Here is a 23,966-nt window from a genome sequence, read left to right as displayed (position 1 = left end):
TTCCTTGATTATTCCTTACATATATTCCTTACATTTATCCCAACTATTATCAAGAATTTGATTTTGGAACTAATGTTTATGCTTTAATATTTAATATTCACAAATGACATGATATATTTCATTTTATAGCATAATATTTGATAGCATGTGCTTTATTTCGATATATTTTATATATTAAAATAATAAAATATATGATTTATGCCACGGATAATTTTGTAATTGTGATATATAAAAGAAAAATGAATTATAGAATCTGACATCAGATTGCCAATTGTTATTTAAAAATAATGTATACAGATTTGTGCAAATTCTATACGCTTAAATTTTCTGTACGTTTTCAATAGATATTCTTAATGCGAACCAAGTTTAATGCCCTAATTTATTGTAAGACAAATCTTAGATTGGAAAAGGAGGTAGGTATATATTACCTATATTAGTCACTTGATGCTACAAATTTTTCGAAGCATTTTTTGAATGCGTTCCGAATTATGCATGAAGCACATGGTGCATTATTTGTCCTTGTTCAAATAATAAAGCAGGATAAAATAATACATTATGAACGTACTCTTTGATTGATCAATTTATAGTAAATTTTTCCTCTAGTCAATCAAATGTTTCGAAGTACTTGTAGCATCAAGTAGACTGCATCTTATAAGATATATTATAAATAAATACGACTAACATATATACTAACGAGTTATCTAGGATCCTATATTATCTATCTACGGAGTGTATGGATTTCCTTAATTTTATTTCAGTCGTTCTCTATATCGATTTGACCATAATCTATATCGTCCAATGGCGGCATCATCGAGAGTGACTCGTTGAGATTAAAAGTCTCCTGCAATACAATAAGATCATTCAATTAAACATATTCTAAATGACAAGTGCTTACAGGAATATCTTTTAGATTTTTGTAATATCTCTTCGAACTTTTTGTTTGACGCTTCTAAGTCTGCATTCAGAAAGTATGTTATCAACAATGTTGTGTCATTTTATACCTAATAAACGATAAAGATAAAGAAAAGAATGACACAATAGCGTTGATAGCGCACTCTTGGAATGCAACTTAATAGAGCGTATGATACGCACACTCACGTAATTCACATGCACGGGTGTCGGATATATACACGGCATACATTCCATCTGCGTGACGCCGTTATTATCAGCGGTGCACTCACAGAACTGACATTTATTCGGCTCGGCTGTGAGAGCGATCCTCTTCGAAAAGACGCTCGCAAACTTTTTGATCGAAGCCGACTTCTCAAGACGTAACTTGTCTCCGCTAAATATCGTGCCGTTCGTCTCTAGAGACAGTGGCGTGCAATAACCCAGCACATTCTTGGAGAGTTTGACCTGTCTCCTCAGATCCACGTCGCCAATCAAGACACGGGAATCCTTCTTCGTGTATGACTTGGACGCATCTAAACCGTAGAAAATCTTGCTGATTTTTTCCTTTTCAAATTGAAAGTCGCCGTCCATCAATATATGCAAAGTGATGTCGTGTTCCAGTAGTACTTGGTGTAACACGGAATATTCCAGCTGAAGCAAATGATTAATTAGATAATAATTCGATAATTATATTTAAGATCCGATTGCACTAACATTACTTTGACTTTAAGAAAGGCTTAAAATTCTCTCTATCTCTTTCTCTCTTTCTTTAAAGAGAGAAAATAAGAGTTTTAAGCTTAGCTTAAAGTCAAAGTAACGTTATAATGTAACCGGGCCTAAATCTCATAAAATTAAAGAGTTAGGATTACCGTTTGATTCTCTGGTTCACAATGCGAGCATGGTACTAATATGAAGGTCTTCGACACGCCGGCTCTAAAGACGAGCCGTGAGGCGAAACCGATTGCGGCGAAGATGTCTTGACTGCCACTGCCGATTGGCACATAGTCGAAGTAATCGACAAAGCGCGGTACGTTCTTCGTGAAGATCTGCCCATCAAGGATGATACTTCTGGGTTTGTCATGTACTCCGTCACCACCGAATACTACCAAGGACCATCGGTTGCCCGTGAGACCTTGATCGTTCAACTCCTTACTGAGCTGTGTGATTAACAGCTCCATGCTGCTGTTCATCTTTATATCGCGATTGCAACTCTTCGCCTCGACGATGAACACCACGTCTGCTGATCGCGGCACTCTATCGTCCTCCAATCGCTTAAAACGACCCTCGGCCACTTGGCTACCGTCCATCATGGTACATGTGGTACATCGGTCGGGTATTCGCAGATAAGTGTCGCGGAACATACACATCTGCATGTACGACATCGCCACTGTGCACACTTCGGTTTCGGTCAGGCTACTTAGACACATATCGACGTATTCAGTTGGATCGATCACGCCAAAACAAACGCTGAATTCCGAGCTCTTATTCACGAATAGCTCGTCGCAAAACGTGGCTACCGAGTTATCCTGCTGTTGAATCTTACTGGCGCGATTTGTCGTGTCGGCGCAGTTTTCGCCGATGGACCAGCTATGAGCGAAGCTGCCGATATTCTTTAGGAGTAACTTGTTCGATCCCAGAGTGTCGTCAAACTGTTCATTATTCATTGTGCCAAGAAGACCGGCTGTCTTCCCGTAATACCAACCTGATAATTCCAAGGTGCATACGTTGAACTTGAGATTACATTCAAGTCGAAATTGGTTGTGTTTGCGTTCTACCATCACTACATTCTCCACTTGATAAACATATGTGTCGTTGTCTAATTCAATCGGTAGCTGCAGGTTGCTTGTGATGTCTGCTGATTTCTGGGAGATCAACTTCATTGTCTGGATAACACATCATTAATTAATATAACTAACATTTATTCTTAAAATATATGATAAATTAGTTATCGTTGGATATTTTATTTCCTTTAACAAGCTATTTTAAAAACACTATTGAAAACAATTCTTTTTTTCAACTTTTTTCTAGATCTGAATAGATTATGAATATATCTAGAACAGATAGATTATGAATTTTATTTTTGCCTTCATAAATTTCCTTTGAAATTTGAAAAATCTATACTAGAAAGTTTGAAACGGTTTTTTTTTTTAAGTAATGTAGTCATAAGCATAATTTTTCACTAGTCAAAAGTGATTGAAATTTTAATTTAATTTTTAACATGAACTAAGTTATATACTGACATCGTTGAAGAGGTCCAATTCGATAGCATTACTTCCGATTAGCACTATAATCTTATGAGTAATTTCCTCGTCTTGTTGATCATATTTCACTAAAACTGTGAAAGTGTCGCGTACGAAATCCTTCGCTAACAAATAGATACAATTTCCCGCAAATTCAAAGTAACGTCCATCGAAAGTAATATAATGCTGGGAACCAATAATCATGGCTTGCGCTGAAATGATATAAATTGTTAAAATTTAACTGTATTATTTTTGATGTATTTGATTCGATGTATTTGATAAATTAAAATTTGATTAATCCGATATTAAACTAAGCTCAATTATCGTTAAATTATTTTTAAATTTTCGTGACTACGAAACGAACCTTTGAACGGTGGTAACCAGTTTGATAACTCCGAGTATGGCTTGTATTGATAGTAAAGACTCCAGAAAGTAGTGTTTGAGGTGACAAAGTATGTCTTGAAGTCAGCGATCGCTCTGATCTCCGGTATTTCATGGAACTCGGGCGTTTGATTAAAGGCGTGCCAAGACATGGGTAGTTTTTGCTCCAGGCACATCAAGCCCTCATTAGGATCGAAGATGAACATGGTTTTGGCCTCCCTGTAACGACTTTCAGCTTCCAGCGCCGTTTGACTAATGTCCATCATCTTGGAGTGCACCAATCGAATAAAACCTTCTATTTTGAGCTTGACTTCAAAGTATTCGCAGAAGTAGCTAATTCTTTCATATAACTGCTCGAGTTTCTCTATAGAATAGTTGACCGACGGCAGTTTCCGGAGCTCTTTCAGTTCTGACGCGATCTCATCCACGACATCCTTAAGCTCCTTGCCGAATGGCACGAAGGCGAAGTAGCGCTCTTTTACGAACTGTATTATCAAGCCTGAATACTTGTGCATGTTGGTCACAATATCGTTTGCCTTGATATCGCGGTAGACTTTATCGACGTCATGGGTGAAATTAGTGAAGCGATCAAAGTATGGCGATGTGATGAGCTCTTTTTTACGATCGTACAAAAAGTCCAGCATTTCTTTGCTTGCTTTCCAAAGGAGCGTCTCAACATAATGAAGAAAACGGATAAACAGAGGTTCCATTAATTTCAAGAAGCGATACCATTGTTCTGAGATGGATGAGAAAATCGTGTTCCACAAATTTTCGATATATTTAATGAAGGATACATGCAGATCCTTGATAAATATGTCGTACTTTTCGATCAGCTTCTCAATTATATTCGCTACTTGCGACAATGAATCGCCTTTCAATACAGCAGCTATAATCTCGGACACCTTATGATAAGCATTCTTGATAGTCTCAATCAACCAGAGCAACGAATTTCGCAAAGCTTCCCCAGATTCGCCCATTATCTCCCAGATTTCATTTAGAATGTTAGGAAGGGATTCAATGTGACTTCGCAGAGACAGTTCGTCGATGATGAATATACCGAAACCGATGATATCCTTGATGTAAAAATCATTCGCGTTATAGGAATTGTTTAGATATATCTTGAGATTTTCAAAATCATGCTCAAGAATTTTCAAATCACTGAAAAGAAAATTGTATAAATATAAATTCACACAATATAGATAATTACTCCATATTTTAATATCTTGTTTATCTTATTATTTTTTGCATTATATATAATATATATTACTTAATTTATATCATCTATTTCATATTATCATTTATCTTATTATCTTTTATTACACATTTGATTTTATGTTATAAATATTAAATTTGATTTTATGTTATAGATATTAAATAAGATTTTCATTACATACTTCCAATCATCAAGGAATCCCGAAATGTCCTCTTGAGCATCCTCCCACACATCCATAATAGCACTTTTTACTTCGCTCTTTATATAATGCTTCCAATAATCAATATCGTTATTCACGCTTTCGCACATTTCATTGAATGTCGTTTTTACAGTAGTCTATCAACAATTGTAACATAATCACTATTAATTATATCAAAATTACATTAAGTGTCTAATGTGTATGAATTTATCTTACAATAACATCGCTTTTAAGTTTCGGCCGCCATCGCAAAGTTGAAGTAACGAGCCTTGAGTGATTCATCTTCAGGTAGAAAGAAATGTCCGAAAGTCTTAAATCATCGTCGTAGGTTCTCCAAACATTAAATATGGCGTTTCTAGCGTCCGGAATACTGCCGTGCATTCTTAAACTGACTGTTGCATCTATAAAGAAGAAAATATTGAAAATAGAAAATAAAAACAATTTAAAAAATCTATAAAATTTATTTTAAATATGTAAGCTTTTTATAAATTATAGAATAAAACAAACAATATACTATACACATATTTTAAAATTTCTAATTTCTGAATATTTTTAATACTTATTTTATCAATCACTTTATTAATTTTTAATATATCATTTATTTAACATTTTTTATATATTATTAATTACCGGGTGTATAATTCACCATCATCCAAGTGAGTTTTTCATCCGAGTCCAAGAAGAAAATGCCGGTGGCGTTAAGTTTCGGTGTATTGATAACGCTACCATTTACAATGTATTGAGAAGGCGAAGGATAATAACCGATCGCAAAATATTTGACCTCGTTATTGTTCACTCGTCGATAAATTATTTCCTTCGATCTCCGGTCGATTCGACTAATTAATTCTCCAATTTCACTCGGCATGTAACCGCGCGCGTACCGAGCGTGATTCACCGTTTCAAGTAGTATAAATTCTTGTTTATAAATAAATCCCTCGATATCAAGATCTAATTTAGTACTGGTTTGTTTGCCGGCTATCTTGTAGGCATACTTTTTGTTCAATTCATCACTCTCGTCTCTCAACAATGCGGACAATGTTAATAATTTATTTTCGTTATTGGAATAATCTGCGATGAAAGCGACATTCAGCAAATCCCTATAATCTTTTCTCATTAATACACCCTTTAAAGTAACATTCTTCTCGAAAGTTGGATGATAAAAGGTTAACATAGCTTGCTGTTGACTCTCCATCGACGTGTCGGTGATATTCATCCAATCAAAAATTGCACCAATACTCCTCGACTTCTCATCATCACGTTCCCATTGTAAATTCGCTTCAGAGTTCACTTTGTCATTAGTGATCCTATAAGACCCGCCCAAAGTGAAGTTTCGTCGTGGATAACAGATACTGAGAATAAGGAATTGATTGTCCATTTCCTCGGTAGTTTTATTCAGAATATTCACATGATAAGAAACCCACGCGTCTTCAGCTAAGCTCAACCAAGTATTGTGATCAAACTCGCCGGACAAAACTTCATAATCTGTTTTTAACTGGAGTGTCTTGTTTAAGTGCATCGCCTTCAGATGGATGTTCTGGCCGGTGTGAGTAGTTCGGATTCTAGATTCACCGGCGATATTGAACGCCGAGCTGTTATCTAGTCGATAGATATTTACCTGTTTGAACTCGACAGTGGGATAGTTGGTACCTTCGTTTCCACCACTGTACTCATACTGGTTCACGTAGACAATACCTATAGGCTTGTAAATATTCTCCACTGTAATCTGCATGCGATCTTTGTCGAAACCAGCTCGAGATTCACTCTTTGAATTATATTGAACATGTAGCACCTTTTGATTATTGTACATTAAGGTAGAGTGGCCATTGGTGACTTGTGGACGTTTCTTGTAGCCATAGTTCAGAATACCGATATGACGAGCATTCAGAGGAATTTCTATGTGCAAAACGCCTTCCAGATTCGAATCCAATCGCTCGCTATGGTAATTGTAATCGGAATTCAATAAACCTGTATTATTAGGCCAAAAGAACTCGAAGAATCTTTTATTCTGTTTCCTGTATAAAAAAAAGAAATTTAAAAAATAAAAGAAGTATTCTTTTATTTTATAAAGTATGCAAATAATATTTCTAATGTGTCTTAGAACATCATTTTTAAATGGCAAATAAAATTTTTGAAAGTATTGTAAATTCTTGATAATTAATATAATGAACAAGTTTTGATTTTTAGAACATCATGAAACAAGAAAATTAATAATTTTTTTTTCGCTGTAATTTCTTCTGTTATATATAATAAATTTTATTACATAATAAAATTATACTTACATGGTAGTAAGTATAACAAAATTACATCCAACGTATGACAATTTCTGCATAGATATTGAAGCGTTAACGGTTCCATTAACGTTTATCAGACTTTCGTAAGATATCTTTGCAGTTGCAACTTGCCGTCTTGAAGGATAAAAAAGATCAGCGTTGATCAAATATTGCTCGGAATTAGTATCATAATTGAAGAGAAGTACGATCGTTTCTTCTTGCAAAATGAAAGGTGTATAGAGTGAATATTTGAAATCTATCTCGTTCTTGTTAAAAGTGATATTGAAGAGATTGTTGACGGATTGCATGGGCAACAATCCCCAAGTCAGTCGGAAGTGTCCGTTAATGTCGCGCGTAGCCATTCGAATCTAAAATTTTACATTTAACTTATTCAAGTTTGTGTTATTACGGATTAATTTTATTGCTTATTAATAGCAGAGATACAAACCGATCCATCCGAAGCATAATTTTTATTAGTTCGAACTGTGTTGTAGCCCACCACATAAGAAATAATTTGTACTTCCTTGTTATTTTTATTAGTGTGATAGCTGATCAGGAATCGATGATCATCATTGTTTGGAGGTGGCAATTTTATGACAAATACCGCGTCAATGTTCTTCTGATTGCGAAAACCAATAGTTGCGTTTGTTTCAAATTCCCACATCTTTCTATCGATATCCAGATCGAAACCTACATCAATATTCCTGTATAATCGACCAGGGTTTTTAAAGAATACATGAGTGGACAATTCCTTTTTGCCCAGGTCCATGATGTCAAATTCCGTAATCAATTTCAGAAGCATATCCTCCATGTAGATCAATTTCCATTTTGCAGTTGTATGACATCGATCATTATTCATTCGATGATCCAACCGGACGTCGCCGCTCGTGTTAGTCAACATCATATTACCTTTCATCGTTAGGATCCTGCTATCATTCCAGGGTGTCTCCGCAAGAATATATAGAGTGATATTGCCATTTACTTGCACGTTCATAAAGGTGTTTAATTGATAAACATCTATTTCATTAACTTTTTGAATATCTGTGCGAACTCTCACATCCCAATTCAGGTTGTTAAGCACGTTTGCGTCGAGGGTACCATTGAACGATCCGCCATCTATATCCAGTAGGAGACCATATTTCTTCCTTTTTAGTCTAAAAATAAGTCGATTGGTGTTCGCACTCTTCGGCTCAGCCTTTATATCTATTGAATCGACAATATTATTCTGCACAAAGATGACAGTGCTGACGTCGTAAGATTTCGCTTGTAAATCGTTCCTTAACTCTCCCCTGATATCGTACAAGGATTCGTTGATTTGTCTTAAGTCACCGTGAAACTGGAAATGAGGTCTTTCTGACAGCGGCGTGTGTAGATCGCCGTCAATCTTGCCGTTGTTTATGTTTCCAATCAGTTGATACTTTTGATCACCGAGATGCGTTACATGCACATTTAATTTGGCGGTATTGTTTACGCTAATTGCGTTGCTATAAAGAATGTCGGTCTCCAATGATTCTAGAGCTTTTATCCAGCTTTCTAATTTTGCGGAAGCTTTTATGAGATATTCATCTACTTGCCAGGCGGATTCAAAGGATATCTAGAAAATAAAGACTTGGATTTTAATTTAATTCTATTTAATAATATTATTTCTATAACAATCAAATAGATTACATAATTAATAAAAGATAATTGTTATACTCGTATTTTAATCAAAATTAAAAATAAATATCGATATTTTACTTGTTTGGATATAGGATGTTCCATCTTTGCGTTGAACTGAACTTGCTTTCTCTTTCCAGCGAAATCCTTTTTCGCGACAATCGTGATTTTCGGTATTTTTATAATAGGTGAATCAATCAAACCCGAAACCATCACATCTAGCAAAGCCTGCTCCAACTACGCAAAAAAGAAGTAGAATTTTTTTATTTAAATATCTGCAATATTTATTCGTAAATTTAAAAAAGCGTGTGAAACTTACCTTTATATTTCCGAGTATATCCAAAAACAATTGGTTTCCATGAATTGTAAGTATACCCTTGTATAGATTGCCCTGGATTTCTACGATCGCGTTAGTGTTGAAGGTGAAAATTTCTAAAGGAGTCTTTATGTCGAATTTCACCAAATGTGCAACAACTTTTCGATTGTTCTCATTGACTTTAATTGACGTATAATTGCCATGAAATCTAGTCTGTGTAAAATAAGTGTAATTTAAGTGTTTAATAGAATTTGTTTTCTTCTTCGTTATAGTTTATTCTATTAATTATTATTATAAAAATAATAATTAAAAATATTACCTCGAACCATGTAGTATCTTTTCTGATATTTAAGTTCATGTCCATAAGGTAAATGTGATTATCCATATCGACGATAAAGGCAAATAAGGACGTTATCTCTCTAATTTTGACGAACGTTAGATCAACATGTAGATCGTTTTTTATATGAAAAACATCTTCCATGGTAAAGCTGTCCTCTATAACAATTTTTTCGGGTGGTATTTGTATTATGCCTAGTATCTTATAGGTGTAATCTTCAGTATCGATATCTAGCTCTGCCAATATATTCGGGATTATTGCAACCCATAGCTGCAAATAAATAAATCTATTCATTATCGTATATTTAACTAGCAATATAGCATTAAATTAATAATTATATTTCTGTTGAAAAAGAATAAATATATATTTTTAATATTTATGTTAATTTTCCTTAAATATATTTATTAATACTTCAATTTTTAATTAATAATATTTATAATTTAAATGTTAAGTTCTTAAAACCCAATTTTTGTAATCAAGTTTCATTTTCAAATTATAATTCGATTATTCGAATTACAATTACCTGCAATTCTCCTCGCCAATAGAGACTATCCTCATCTTCTTCGTCCTCTTCCTCTTCTTCCTCCTCTTCTAACAATTCGGAATCGTTTGTCATGGATCTTATAATCTCCTGTTTTAACGGAGGAATTTTAACAGGTGGTGGTTTCGGTCCACCCTTAGCCATGATACCAAGTTTAAGTTCTGCCAATCTCACCGAAAACTCTGTATCTACGTTCAACATGTGCTCAGGCTCTGTATGCGTTATGACCAGTTTTGTGATCACGCCGCATTCTTGAAAACCTTCAAGAGGCGTGAATACTATGTAGCTGTAATCGAAATCGGTGATGTTGTGATAATGCCAAGTGCCGAGGAAACCCGCTGTGATGTTATTATAACCGATCCTGAAGTCAGCCTCACGCTTATTTAGCTTGGCCACCATCAATGCTTTCTGTAGCACTTCGATTGGTGTCGCTACCATGAGTTTGATGTTGAAGTCATAAGTGGCGGTAAAGATTTGACACAATCCCTCAACTCCTAGAGGACCGTTCGGTGTGACAACTTCTGCCACTACGTGATGGTTGCTCTCTGACAGACCGAATCTACCACGAACAAAAGCAAACTTTTCCAGTGGTGTGGTAACGTTAAACTCTACCTTGGATTCTTTCCAGCGTACGAGATCGCCGATTAATTGACTAGTGTATTTACGTTTATCCAGGTCAAGATTGGCTGCGCCAAAGAATTTCCAGTTGGTCATAAGACGCAGCTGGCATTTGAGTTCGCTGTTCCGATAATTCGCCAAAGGTGAATGCAAATGTAGATTTCCAGTCAGATTAAACACGTCATCCGATTCCTTATCCAAGTGCCAAACACTACGCGCGTCAATTATTTTGTCAGGATTATACTTAATTAACATGTGTGTATCCGTCGTTTGCGAGCGTAATATTTTGTGGGTGATATTCATAGTCACTGCTGAGTTGGAATGGATGGTACTGATCAAGCCGCAGTTTGCTGTCCACTCTTTCAGATCTTTGTATTCGTTTGCACTAGCGTAAATATCTGCTATCAGGTGCTGAGAGTCTTTCCAATGAACACTGCTGCTTGCTAGGATCTTGTTTGGCAGTTGTAGATATCTGTGAACAAAAACAGAATTAAAATATATTTTATAATATTTAGCTAGAATTAATAATAATATTTTCATTATTATAATAAACTCGTGTTACATTTTTAACTATTAATCTAACAGTATTTTAAATATTTTATTGACGCATAAAATAATTAATACTTTAATAATTAAAAATATTTAGTAATTATATAATTTTAAATATATTTAATTACATAAAATAATTCATATATCAGATGCATTCTTACTTTGCGTTCAAGGCAGTCTTCTTCCAGTTTTCAAAAGGCGTCAATAGTTGCGATTCCAACTTAATAGTCGTTATTTCCGGCTGCACGACATAGTCCGCGCCAATCGATGTCTTAATCGCGTTTTCCGAACCCCAGTCCAGAATAATATCTACCAAATAACTGTGTGGACTACGTACGATCAAATCACAAGAGCCGGTTACTAGTCGACCCGGATAAGTCAACATTATCAACACGCTTCGTTTGATTCCGGGAGAACTTACGTCTGTCAGATACACCCTGTTCAACTGCAACATCGTACTCAGCTTCAAGGCAGGATCTCTATTAGCATCCCATTTAATTTCTGCCGCAAATTCATGCCGATCCTCTTCGTTGATACTATTCAGAGTCAGATGCACGTCACGCCATTTATCCAGATGTAGTTCAACACGAATTTCTCGCGTAGTATCAACGTTTGTCATCGCCGAATATACGTTGCCACGATATCTCGCTTCTACATAAGACATTAAATTGGTCGCCGACAGCATCGTGTGATTCAGTACAAAAGCGTACTTATCATAGTCCAGCTGTTCTGCATACAGACTGATTTTGAGATCGCTGTGGTCCTGATATAAATGGCAGTTGAGTAGAATTGGAGTAACAAAGCTTGGTGATTTGAAGATCATTTTCATGTGATGATTGACAATAACGGCAGATGATCGATCAGAATAAGCGCCACGTGCAGTCATATTATGACCGCTAAACCATGTTCCGGAGAATTCCAGGTCGTACTCGTTCCTCGAGCGCTCGTTGATACGCGCATTGATTAACATTGAATTGAAATTCGGAATTGTTAGGTTTGTATGACCTTCCATAGAAAATAATAGACCGCGCGGCATGATAACATTGACGATCAGACTAATCTCCTTGCCTGCAAATACAGGATTTCTGAATTTTTTCTTATAGCCAAAATAAGATTTCGCATACATTTGTAAACAATTATGAACTTTGTATCTTACCTGGTGCGTATCCTATGAGTAAGCTAGTCTTCGATTCGGGGCCAAGGACATAGTGATTAACTCCCATCTTGAGATCCAAGTTCTGGATGGGTTTAGTGACGGCTATCAACGCGGTCACTTTCGTGCCTTGATTCTGAAAGTACATCTTCGAATAGGAGATAATGAGTTGCGCCGTGAGTTTATGCCGATCGTCCTTAAGGTGCGGATTGGAATTTACTTCGGCATGAAGCTCTAAGTGGCCAAGAGCTTGCTGGTACCAAGCGCTTATAACAGCGTTGAGTTGTGGATAGGCGGTGGAATGCAACTTCATTTCAGCGGCCTTGTACGTTAATGTCTTCGAGGAGCGATTAGACAATGAAACCTCCAAGTGGAGGGTTTCCTTTCTCGGCATATGTTGCATCTGATAATCCAGCTGAAAATCGCCGGCCAAGCTGATATTTCGCTTAACAACGTAGCCGACCAATTTGCTCCAAACTCGCTTTGTTTGGAAGGTCAGATCTATATCGAACTGGGAAACATTGTTCTTCTGTGCATTTCTAATGACACCTGGTGATTTCAAATTTCAAGTATCGTTTAACTTTTATTTTTTTAAAGTATATGATTATATAGTATACTATTATATATCAATATAATAATTAATTAGAATTTTAAAAGTTTAAAGATAAGTAAGAAGCAAAATTAAATTATTTTTCTGAGAGAGTTAATTAACAATATGCATAAACTCAATTACTTAATTATTAATACAATTGTGCGTAACAAAATACCTGAAATGGCAGCTACGCGTTCACTATTGATAATTAGATGAGCTGTAGGATGATAGGTATAACCGTGATTGAACTTCTTTCTCAAATAACCCAGATTAGCATCTAAGTGCTTTGTGCCATTAATATCAAAACCAATATCTATAAAAATCTCATCTTCGGAACGTTTATATGTACCTGAAAAATATACAGACATTACTATAATACCTTTGTTTATCATTTGAGAAAATTAGATATGCATTCAGAAAACACTAACCTTTAGCAATTAGAGAATTGCCAGCCGAATGAAATAGAGCAGTAACGTTATTATTTATTATGTCAAAGGTGATAACAGCGCTTATCTCTCTATTCACCTGCGAGCCAGGCGTGTCGAACATTAACTTAAACGTGCTATACTCCTGAAAGAAAATTAATTAAAAAATATGAAAAACATCTATCGCCTCATATGTTAATATTTAGAGAATCAAGATTTTATTATAATTCTCATTAAATATCGTTATTTAATTATCATAATTATTATTGAAAACAAAGAAATTACACATAGATATTATATAAAAAGTTATCCGTTAAGCTTTGATTATACCTGAGTCTTGTTCCAACTATATTCTAACACATAATTTTTGGCGGTTGGATCAGCTTTAATCAATGAGATCTTGAACAGCGTAAGACCATTTAAAACGAAATAGGGTGCATTGGGATCTTTTGTCACGTTTGTAAATTGGTAATCAGTGCACATTTTTAAACCGATCAGTCTATCTAAGGCGGCCCAGCTGCAAGTAGTGTTGCTGACTATATTCTTGGGTATAACAAGATGTTGCAAGTTTTTCTGATTTTGATCGGCTACCAGAATACCCAATGGTTTTTCCTGCACCTCGCCACCGTTGCTTTTGATAAAAGCAACATCCGAGACAAACGAAAACATTTCAATCTTGCGATTCGGTAAGCCCAGACTCACATGCACTAAACGGGTGTTGTTTAGATTCAGATGAAGCTGCATATTTCCGGAAGTGTAAAGATTTGTTCGTAGTTTAAGCCCGGCGGATTTGTAAAAAGCATCCACCGTCATTGTGCTCATCATATCGACACTGATACTGTAAAAAAAGCAGAATAAAAATATGTGATACTTATATAAAACTAATGATAAAGGGAATGAAGAGAGAATAACGTAAAATAAAATTAAAATTATTTTCCTAAAAAAATATCATCCTATCAAATGAAATAAAGATAAAAAATTAAAATTTATTACATATATAAATATTAAAAATATTATACAAAACTGAAAAATAAATATATATTACTAACATAAAAAAATATATCTTTTCTTGCGATAGATACATGCATATATGTATAGATATATGCATATATGTATAGAAACTTTTATTTATAACTTTTATTTCTTGCAAATAAACTTTCAATTTATTACGAAATAACTTTTAAAAATATTAAAGACATACGTATATATATATATATATATATATATATATACACATGCATATAGGAAGAGTACGAACCTGGAAGCGATATTGGCAGTGAGTTGAAATTCATTATCAGAGAGTCGAGCATCATTAAGCATTTTTGAGATCTTAAAATAGCAAGCCGCAGAACCAGCAAGATCCAAACGAATTGGCAAACCAGATCCCATCGGTACTACATAAGAAGAATCTAAAAACATTCCAGTCCTCTCATAGAGAATCTCCTGCATAGCGAGAAACTGTTTTATCCTTTGCCAGGGATTGAAATTCGCTAGTGCAGTTCTCACTTCCTTGTCGCCGTCCAACATCGTAAACATCAACTCGTTCCCGAATATCTTTCGTAATAAACAAGATACCGTAATATTATTATCATTCAATTATTTTTTATTTTATTTACTTTTCTATTACCTTGTAACCGAAACTTATTTTCGGATTATCAAAATTGTTATCAATAACATTAGGTAGCCGTTTCACGCCATCCCAATAATTCTCATTCTCTGATGCCGATCTGAAACGTCTGAGAAAATTCTGGATATGATTTGAAATTCGTTCATTACTGTAAATGCCATCCGGACCGAAGAGATTTTCCGCGTAATATTCCAGACCCTCCATTCGCGCTGTGATTTCGAACAAATTCACAGATTGCCCGAGTAGATCGGTAGTCACATTGAAGGTAAGCGAGCGTGGTACGTATGATTTAGGCGAGAAAATCAGATTCGTCTGATAACTCATGCCGATATTGTACTCCTCGGAGAAGAAGGAGTTCTCGTAATTACGCGAAAATTTTCTAATATCGTTATTGAATTTGTTGCCGATGTCCCGATCCGTCAGCAGACTTTGGATCTCGACTCTGGTAGGCGAGGCAGAATTGTAAAGATTTGTTAAATGACTCCATACGAAAGAACCGACTAAAAATATAGAGAAAATCTTATGATATAAAATATTGTGATAAAAATTTATAGTTTAAATTATTTAATGGTGAATATAATAAATGAAGTACAATGAACCTTGGTTGACTTCTTCTACTTTGAGAGCGTGCTTGATAGTCTTGATGACATTGTAATCAGGGCAACGCATCACTTGTAAATAAGAGGCAATACGGATCTCCGTATCCAATGTCATGTTACGGTAATAATCGAGGAAAAATTCATCTCGAGTTTCTTCGCAAGACGGCAGTCTACGATGAGCATCAATGGCAGCAACGCGAACTTCCATAGGTAAGAATCCACCAGTATTGTCTATACATTTCTTCAGTTCTCTTCGCAAGTCTTTCGTTTCGAGTCCCATATTGCCTATCGCTTTCAAAGCTTCTAATGTCTGTAATTATATTAAAAATCTTGTTTTCTCATTTCTCATTCGTTTTTATATATGTTTTTTTTCTTTTATTTTACTACAAATAGAGAAAAGAAATCTATAAATGTCTTACTTCTTTTGTCGTAATGGGAGAATGAAAACTGGGCTCGCAACCTTGTGAAATTTTCTCTTGAAGATGCGATAGAAGCACGTTTACCTCCTTCAAATCAATACAATCAGCATCATTGTTTTTACAATACGTATGAATGATGGTGGAATAACTGAGAATAAATTGGACGTGAGGAATTTGATGCTGGAAGTCTAATAGTTTTGAAAGAGCTTTAATGGTGCCGCGATCCGGTTGTGGAAATAAGGCAAAAGTGACAATCCAATCATTGATGATCACGTGATTGACGTATTTCTTCATTATCAAATCATTCATCACATTCACTGCGGCATTGCTATTTAAATACGGCAATGCTGCGATAATGTGCTTCCTATTGAATAAGAGAAGAAAAATAAATAGATGTAGTTAAAATATTAGCAAATTATATTAAACAAAATAAATTTGTTATAATTTTTAATTTTACTTTTTAATTATTAATATTTCCATTTTTTATTAATCAGAAAAACGTTATATCCACAAACATCAATTACATACTTCCCGTTTTTGCAAATGCTATCGGCTCTGTTGAACAACTGTGATAGTGAAGGATAATCCAAGAAACGAGCTGAATGAATGAAATTAGTGAATATTTCGGAAAATCTCTGCTGCAACTCATCAATGCTCCCAAGCCTGCACATGTTCTTTAGCAAGTCTCTGGAAGTCCGCAGCTCACCGTGCATAGTTTTCAGAGTCTTTGTGTGATCGTATAATAACGTGGTTCTCTTGACACGAGGTACACCTCGCACGAAGTTATCCTCGTCTCTTTCTTCGTCATCATTATCTTCATTCTCTTCGAATCCGTAAATGGAACTCGTTTCCGTTGTTTCTTGAACCAGCTGAAGAACCGTTCGAGACTCAGTCTTGGCGCCAGCTTTATCACCATTGGAAAGAGGCTGCAGTATTCGCACCTCATTACAGACTACTCTCTCATAGACGTTATGATCGATCGTAATTTCGCAATTGCTACGTGAATTGAACAATCCGTGCTGACGATGTTGCTTTCGCGGACTTCTATAGGGATTCGATTGCACGATAGAGAAATATTTGGGGCCATTTCGACAGTTAGCCAGGTATTTGCTCTTCTTCACAATCAGGCTGGTTTTCTTGGCCTCATACAGATGGTAGTGAGTATCACAGATACCGTGAACATCCATCTCGTCGCCGTGATGGTCTACGTCGAAGCGTCGCATGCTGTTTTGCAACATCGACAAGATGCCCCGTTTAATATTCAATACCCAGGCCGATTCACGTTGATCTGGGCATAGCTCGTGGATCAACCCATCATCGAAGGTGAACCTCAACTCGTGCCGCTCGAGGTTGGCCTTGAATTCGGAACCAGCACGATCCGGAAATTCGGAATTGTATTTGCTACGATCGTGGCTGATGCTGGCATTCAGAATTCTTAGAGTGCCCTCGCAGGGGCTGTTGAAGTGTATAGACAGGGTAGCGTCAATGTGTAGAGCTGAATCATTCCTTGAATGACTGGATGATAACGGATGATAGCCCAGATTTGTGCTTACATCCACAGAATATGTATATATGTAGTGGATATTTTCGTGATATTTGAATTTCTCCGATAGAACTAAAAAAAATCGAGATAAAATTAAAGTTTGTTTTTTAGTTAAATTGTAAAAGTTCAGATAATGCCCATTTTTATCAATACAATGTAGATACGTTGTCTATAACTTTAATTTTGGTTTAACTTATCTTTTATCTTTTTTTAGCTCTAAAAATTAAAAGTGGACATTCATAAAAAGAATAGATCTAAATAAATTAACATTACGCGACATAATATTGTTAAAATTAATCTTCACTAACATTATTGAATTTTAAAGACACAATCAATTTTTTGATTGTGAATTCTATAATAGACATAGAAAATATATAAAATACAATCCAATAATATTCTGATAATAAAAATTTATTCTTAAAGCTTTCACAAATATGTAAAATTTTTTTTTAGTTCTTTAAACTGTTCAGAATATAAAAATCTGCATCAAATTTCAAAGATCTAGATTGAAAAGGATAAAAATTTTACATTATTGGCAAAGAGTTAATATATGTTTTTTTTCATTTTACGCGCGTATTATTCTATAACGACAGATTTCTTAAATAATTTGAAATCGATATTTCTACAAAGAAAACAGAGAAAAGAGTGAAATTTTGCATATCTTTATTTTCCAAACCTTCGTAAGCATCATGATTTTTTTACTTCAAAATACACATAGATAGAACATTTCCTATCCGATTAATAGAAATGTAATATTATTAAAAATGGAAGTAAGAATATTATGACAAAATAAATATTAATAATATTTCAACAAGATAATTAATCAATGAGAGAAAGAGAATAACATTTATTATTAACTGACATTAGTAAAAGCTTCGAAGATATATTTCTACTGCATCTATCAATAATCTGTTTTCTTAATAATTATCATTTCCTCGTATTTTCTTATCTATGCAAATATGCGATTGAAAAATAAACGTCAGTGTCCTTCACTTCGCAAACGCACGTACTATGATAAAAATATAATAATTGAGTAGTTAATATGTGTGTTAATATGTGTATTAATTTAGCGAACTTATCGCAATTAATTCACATTTAAACAACAAAAAAGAAAGAAAAATAGAAATATGTATAAAAGAAATAAAGTTCGCTAAATTAATTGACAAATTATTATGTGAAATAAATTATTTTTAATTATATTAGAAAGTTGGCTTTGCGTAGCAATGAACGAAATATTATCTACACATTTATTTACTCTAAATAATTGCAGATTAAGATACAAAATGAATTATTGTTCTTCAAAATTAATAATATTCGGATATATAAAGAAGAAGCATAAAAATGTAATATTAAAAAATGCTGTTTTAATGATTTACCAAAAAAAAAAAAAATGAATTAATCACTGAAATATGAAACAGATCTTTATTTAACGATAGGACGTGGGATAACGACTTCAGAGAGTGTAACTTAAGCCTAGAAATATGATAGCTGAGTGCCGGATCGTGCTAGTCTGAAGTATCTGCATAAAAATGTTACCTACTCTTGCATTTTGTTCGGCCACACAGCGTTGGGTGATCCTTGGTAATCTCTGCGAGGAAAAAAAAATCGTAAAAAATGTTACATATGTGAAACATCTGGCGCATATATTCACTATATTATACTATACTACACTACATTACACTATATATTGTATACATTATGTTAATTATTTTCTGTTAATTCTGTTAATTATCTATATTAAATTCTATTCGGAAAATAATACATTGATCATATTAAGCCTGGACGATATAAATTACATTTAAAAAATTAAAAATTTTTTAATAAATAGATTTCAATAATAATAAATAAATTTAAAGCGTATCTTAAAAATTGGATCGTTTGAAGAAGATATTGTTAATATATTTTTGAACTATATATTTTTAGATTTATTAAATCACAATATTATAACGCTTTCTTTATTTATCGTTAATTTCAAATAATTCAACAGCAAGAAGTTTCAACGCGTCTAATATGATTAGATTTACTTGGAGATCATTATTTTCCTATGCAAAATGCACTGCCGCTCGATAACGATTACACATAAATTAATGAAACACCGGATGTCGCAATAAATATATACACACCACAATTTATGTTAGTACCGGAAATTGTCGATAATTACCTCCTCGCACAGCAGTTACTGCGCTTGCGAGCGCAAGAAATAGTATTGCCTTAGTAGTCATGGTTTCCGGGAACAATCCTTATCGCTTCCAGAATTTGCGAAACCTTCCGATATCAGATGCTTTTACCACGCGGTCTTCATCCCTCGATGCGAAACTATCAAAATAGTTTCGTTATTTCATCGATTTAATTTGTAAATCCTGTTGATCAATCAGTATCAAAGAGTCATCACTGGAAAAAGGAACTTTCCTGATAAATTTTCCTGATTTTTAATTACATCAATCACACACTGTATTCTTCTTAAATCTCTTTCTTTCTTCTTAGGATCTCTCGCCACTTTTGATTTTTGAAAGTTTCACTTGGATTGATTTTAAATTATACGGAGGTGTATCTATCGAGATCTGTCGTTGCCGCGGTGGCTGGGCTCTTTCTCCCGCGGTGAAAATACTCGCGATAACCACCCGGATGATAAACCGGGGTGTGGATCGGCGGCTTGATTGGAGACGAAGGTGGAGGTGGAGAGAGAATCGAGAGATCGTGCGGCGTTCACTGCGTGCGACTAAATAAGTATTTCCGTTACTGGCTGACCGACGAATGATCGAAGAGGGAGAGGATCGGATGTTAAAGGTCTCCTGATGCTTTCTCTTTTTGCGCAGAGGTCGGAGGTCAGCTTGTCTGATAAGATATAAGTTGTCCACGACGAAATCCTAGGAAACTTTGCCTTTATGCGTAAGAGAGGCGTCAAGAGTGTCGCACGCATAGAAACCGTCAGCTTCGAATAGCGTTAAAATCAGTTTCGCTGACTTGACTAAAAAGAGAAGAAATAATGTTAGCTTTACTAAGACATATTCTTACATTTCGATGCACGTGTTCTTGCACTCAATTTATTTTTAAAGAAAAATACAGTTAAACGAGATGGGCTTGAGATAAATCGATTTGCTCGAAACAATTGTCAAAATACGCTGAGAAATAATATATAAATTAGGATTAATATATAATTTCTTTATTTATGTTTTTTGACTATTCCAAGTCATTTAGTTTTCCTTCATATAACTAAAAATACTTTTTCTTCCCTTTTTATTTAAACGCTATGCTATCGAATCTACATTAGCATACATTTATTGTTTTGGCTTCAATGCGATTATTTTTATTTTGTCGAATTATATGTGAGAAATGAACGATGAATACATAGGAGTGTCAAAGAGATTAAAAAGTACCGTTGTCGTTGGATAGGTATTAATTCAATGGTTTAAATACATAAAATACATAATTAAATACATTAAATACATAAATAAACAACAATAATGAGAAATTAAACATGGGAAATCAGAGGAATCAAGGAATTATTAGGTGTTGGAATTAATTCGTAGCGTTTTACAAGTGATGGGAAGTACTTTCATTAATGTATTTTTTAATGCTCATGTGAAATAAATAACATTCTTTCATTAAAAAACGCTACGAATTAATTCCAACACCTAATAAGAAATTTCAGTCCGCAATACAAAAATTAGTTTTTCTATCTGGAGACAAGGTAGTGTCTCGACCTGGTGGAAGGGATAACATGGTGTGTGCAGTTGGACGTCTTTCTCTAAATCTCCGCCCTCTTTGTATATATATATGTTCGTGACTTTCAAGAATTACAACTAAAACGCGAAATATGGGACGGTATTCATAGTCCGTTTTTATTTTAAAACCGTCTTAAATATAATGTCTTAAGATGTTAATACAATCCTCGGATTAACTTACGGCATCTTAAAATTGTACTTAAAACAGTCTTAAATATAAGAATCGGCCTGTTTCGCGTCGTGTGTTTTAATATGCATTAAAAATAATTAAATGTGTTATTTTTATTGTATTAAAAATTACAAGCATGTTAAACGCAGTTATTTTCGCACGTCATGATGTAACGTCATAATTCAGTAAAGATTTGACAGCTGCCTTACAAAATGAGTGAAAACATGCAAAAGACAGCGAAAAAACGTTGTTACAAGTGATGCTTTGTTCCCTTATGTAAAAGTACAACTGTTTTCACGCTTTCAAAGGTATTTGTATACCAAAAGGAAATATAAGGAAAAAATAGTTCGAGATCGCAAGACGCGACGATGCTTTGTCTATATCATTGAATATCAGCATGTTTTGCTGTGAAGATCATTTTAACGTAAGTTTAAATATTATTTTTAAAATTAGTTAACAAAACATAATTCACAATTCGTTTTACAGTTGCAAGAGGATGTAGAAAACTATATGAGAGTACGGCTTGATCCAGATGTATCTGTACAATTAAAAAAAGGACTATTGCCTACAATATTTGATTGTCAACCTGACAGATAACGTTGTCATTTAAAACATGAATGTCTAGGAATTCTAAAGCGTCAGAAAATAGAAAGTTTGAATGAAATCTTATAAACTAAATCGGTTGATAAGGCTTGTGGACACATAATAGATGAATCTGTTACTGAAGAGACAGACGTCAATATTGGTAATTATAGATTGATGATTATATTTTACATATATAGTTGAATTACATAATATAATATTGAACAATATTTATAATGAACTTGTAGATAATCCTTCATCAATTGAAGATAACAGCGTCGAAAGTAATTTGAATAATGTATTTCCAAAATACAAGGACATCGGCGTTTAAGCAAAATTACAAGTTCGAAAAATAATGCGTAGCAAATACGTACAAAATGTAACTGTTATACGAGATGTTATGTAACAGAAATTCAACAGAAGCAAAAACAACACAATCTTCATCGACAACCAGTACTACTATAACAAATAATCTTGATGATACTTAACGATGAATACCTATCATCCGAAGAAACAAAATATGTATGAACAGAAGAAATTTACGAGAAATTTAAAAATAACACTTATTACAAATAAACCAAAAATGTATTTGGGTATTCCGAATGATTCCTTTTTAATAAAATTATTAAATCAAGAAACAGTAATTACAACAGAAGAAATTTGCTTAACACTTTATAAAATTAAATTAAATGATACTTTTGCAAGACTTGGCGATGAATTTGGAGTTAGTGCAAGTAGTAATGCAAGTGCTATTTTTCGAAGAACTCTCTTCCTATTTTAGCACATTATTTAAAACAATTAATAGTTTGGCCTTCAAAACAGTCTTTAAAAATAAATTTACCGTTACCATTCCGTGCTCGATACAGTCACATTCGATCAATAATCGATTGTTTAGAAATTGAAATTCAGAAGCCTAGGTCTCAAAACGATGGCTAACATCCTAAGGATGAAATCACACAGTCCGGAATAGGATTACGGAATACAGAATGCATCATTGAAGCAATCAATCAGTGCTATTCCGCACTTTTCCATCACGCAAGTTTTGTGTGCTATGTTCATATGATGCGTCAAAGAAATGTATATTTCTCAAATCGTTTCGTTTTCCTTATACAGAATAAAAAATCCTTCTCCAGAATAAAAAAAAACACAAATACTTTTGGAAAAATACAAACCAATATGAAAATCCAATATGAAAATCAAAAAAATGTAATTTACAGTTTTCTGTTACCATGTAGATTCGCTTTCTTCATATATATATAAATGCAAGGATATATTTAAACAAAAATACTTTCCCATATTTGAATAATTTATAAGAATATCATGAGATCTTTAAATTATAATTTTGAAGTTTACAAAAGAAATGGCTTGAAAAATAATTTGAATGTACATAATCTCGCATTATATGATATATAGGATATAGCAGAGTAAGAAACATTTGTACGTAACATTTTACTTAATGATTTTGCTTAATGTACGTAATGTTTTAATTAATATATGAATCTTTTCTTGATGTACGTAATATTTTATTTGGAATTAAAAATCTGTTTTATCGACATTGATTAAGTTTGATCGTCGCTCCAGCATCCCCTTAAGCAATTTGTATATAATATTTTTTATTCGTCATATATTGTATTCTACTGAAAAAAATCACGTCACACAGTTGCATGATGAAATCATGTAATTAAAACAGATTGTTCTAAATCAGTACGTGATTTTAAAATTACATATTTTGAAAAATCACATGATTATATGTTTTTCTTCTATTTCTATCATTCAATTCATTAAAATTCGATAACTATAAAATCATATGATAGATGAAATTATTTCTAATATTATGTGATTTTTCAAATTACATTTTAAAAAATTACGCACTGATTTGGAACAATTCGTTTCGTGATTTACATGTCTTAATTACATAATT

The 23,966-nt window shown here is 33.9% G+C and overlaps 1 protein-coding gene and 1 pseudogene across 4 annotated transcripts; one reads left to right on the top strand and one right to left on the bottom strand.

The window, feature by feature from the left end:
- Positions 1–244: 244 nt before the first annotated feature.
- Apoltp (Apolipoprotein lipid transfer particle) lies at positions 245–20,350 on the bottom strand. Of its 3 annotated transcripts, XM_011060015.2 has the most exons (27): positions 20,007–20,348; positions 19,731–19,929; positions 19,110–19,157; positions 16,555–17,641; positions 16,027–16,390; positions 15,608–15,917; positions 15,009–15,508; positions 14,640–14,935; positions 13,712–14,219; positions 13,385–13,526; positions 13,132–13,305; positions 12,368–12,913; positions 11,373–12,279; positions 10,027–11,134; positions 9,486–9,773; positions 9,170–9,379; positions 8,932–9,087; positions 7,643–8,788; positions 7,204–7,562; positions 5,555–6,936; positions 5,141–5,325; positions 4,907–5,061; positions 3,496–4,670; positions 3,132–3,343; positions 1,761–2,774; positions 1,093–1,542; positions 245–841 (listed from the first exon to the last, which is right to left on the bottom strand). In XM_011060015.2, the coding sequence occupies exons 2-27, from the start codon at positions 19,789–19,791 to the stop codon at positions 755–757; spliced, it is 12,870 nt and encodes a 4,289-aa protein (XP_011058317.1). In that variant the 5' UTR covers positions 19,792–19,929; positions 20,007–20,348; the 3' UTR covers positions 245–754. The 3 variants fall into 3 exon arrangements, with proteins under 3 accessions (XP_011058317.1, XP_011058318.1, XP_011058315.1); XM_011060016.2 differs by having other exon boundaries at positions 1,099–1,542; positions 19,731–20,350; XM_011060013.2 differs by having other exon boundaries at positions 19,731–20,348.
- A 1,510-nt stretch (positions 20,351–21,860) lies between these two features.
- Positions 21,861–23,596, top strand: LOC105148340 (uncharacterized; annotated as a pseudogene). Its single transcript, XR_015544755.1, has 3 exons — positions 21,861–21,887; positions 21,950–22,043; positions 22,246–23,596. The product of XR_015544755.1 is annotated as an uncharacterized LOC105148340 (transcript).
- Positions 23,597–23,966: the final 370 nt, after the last annotated feature.

The sequence above is a fragment of the Acromyrmex echinatior genome, chromosome 4 (assembly GCF_024713525.1).
Source record: "Acromyrmex echinatior isolate Ae372 chromosome 4, ASM2471352v2, whole genome shotgun sequence".
NCBI lineage: Eukaryota > Metazoa > Arthropoda > Insecta > Hymenoptera > Formicidae > Acromyrmex > Acromyrmex echinatior.
The sequence above is the reverse complement of the archived record's forward strand: the minus strand, read 5'-3'. Positions and strand labels throughout refer to the sequence as shown.

Bases quoted from the DNA above. Each gene is read 5' to 3' on its own strand.
- Apoltp (XM_011060013.2), bottom strand. From the start codon at position 19,791: ATGACTACTAAGGCAATACTATTTCTTGCGCTCGCAAGCGCAGTAACT. The intron at 9,380-9,485 runs GTAATATTTTTA...TATTTTACACAG, and splicing joins AAGATACTACATGGTTCGAG to ACTAGATTTCATGGCAATTA. The intron at 2,775-3,131 runs GTCAGTATATAA...TGTGTTATCCAG, and splicing joins AATTGGACCTCTTCAACGAT to ACAATGAAGTTGATCTCCCA.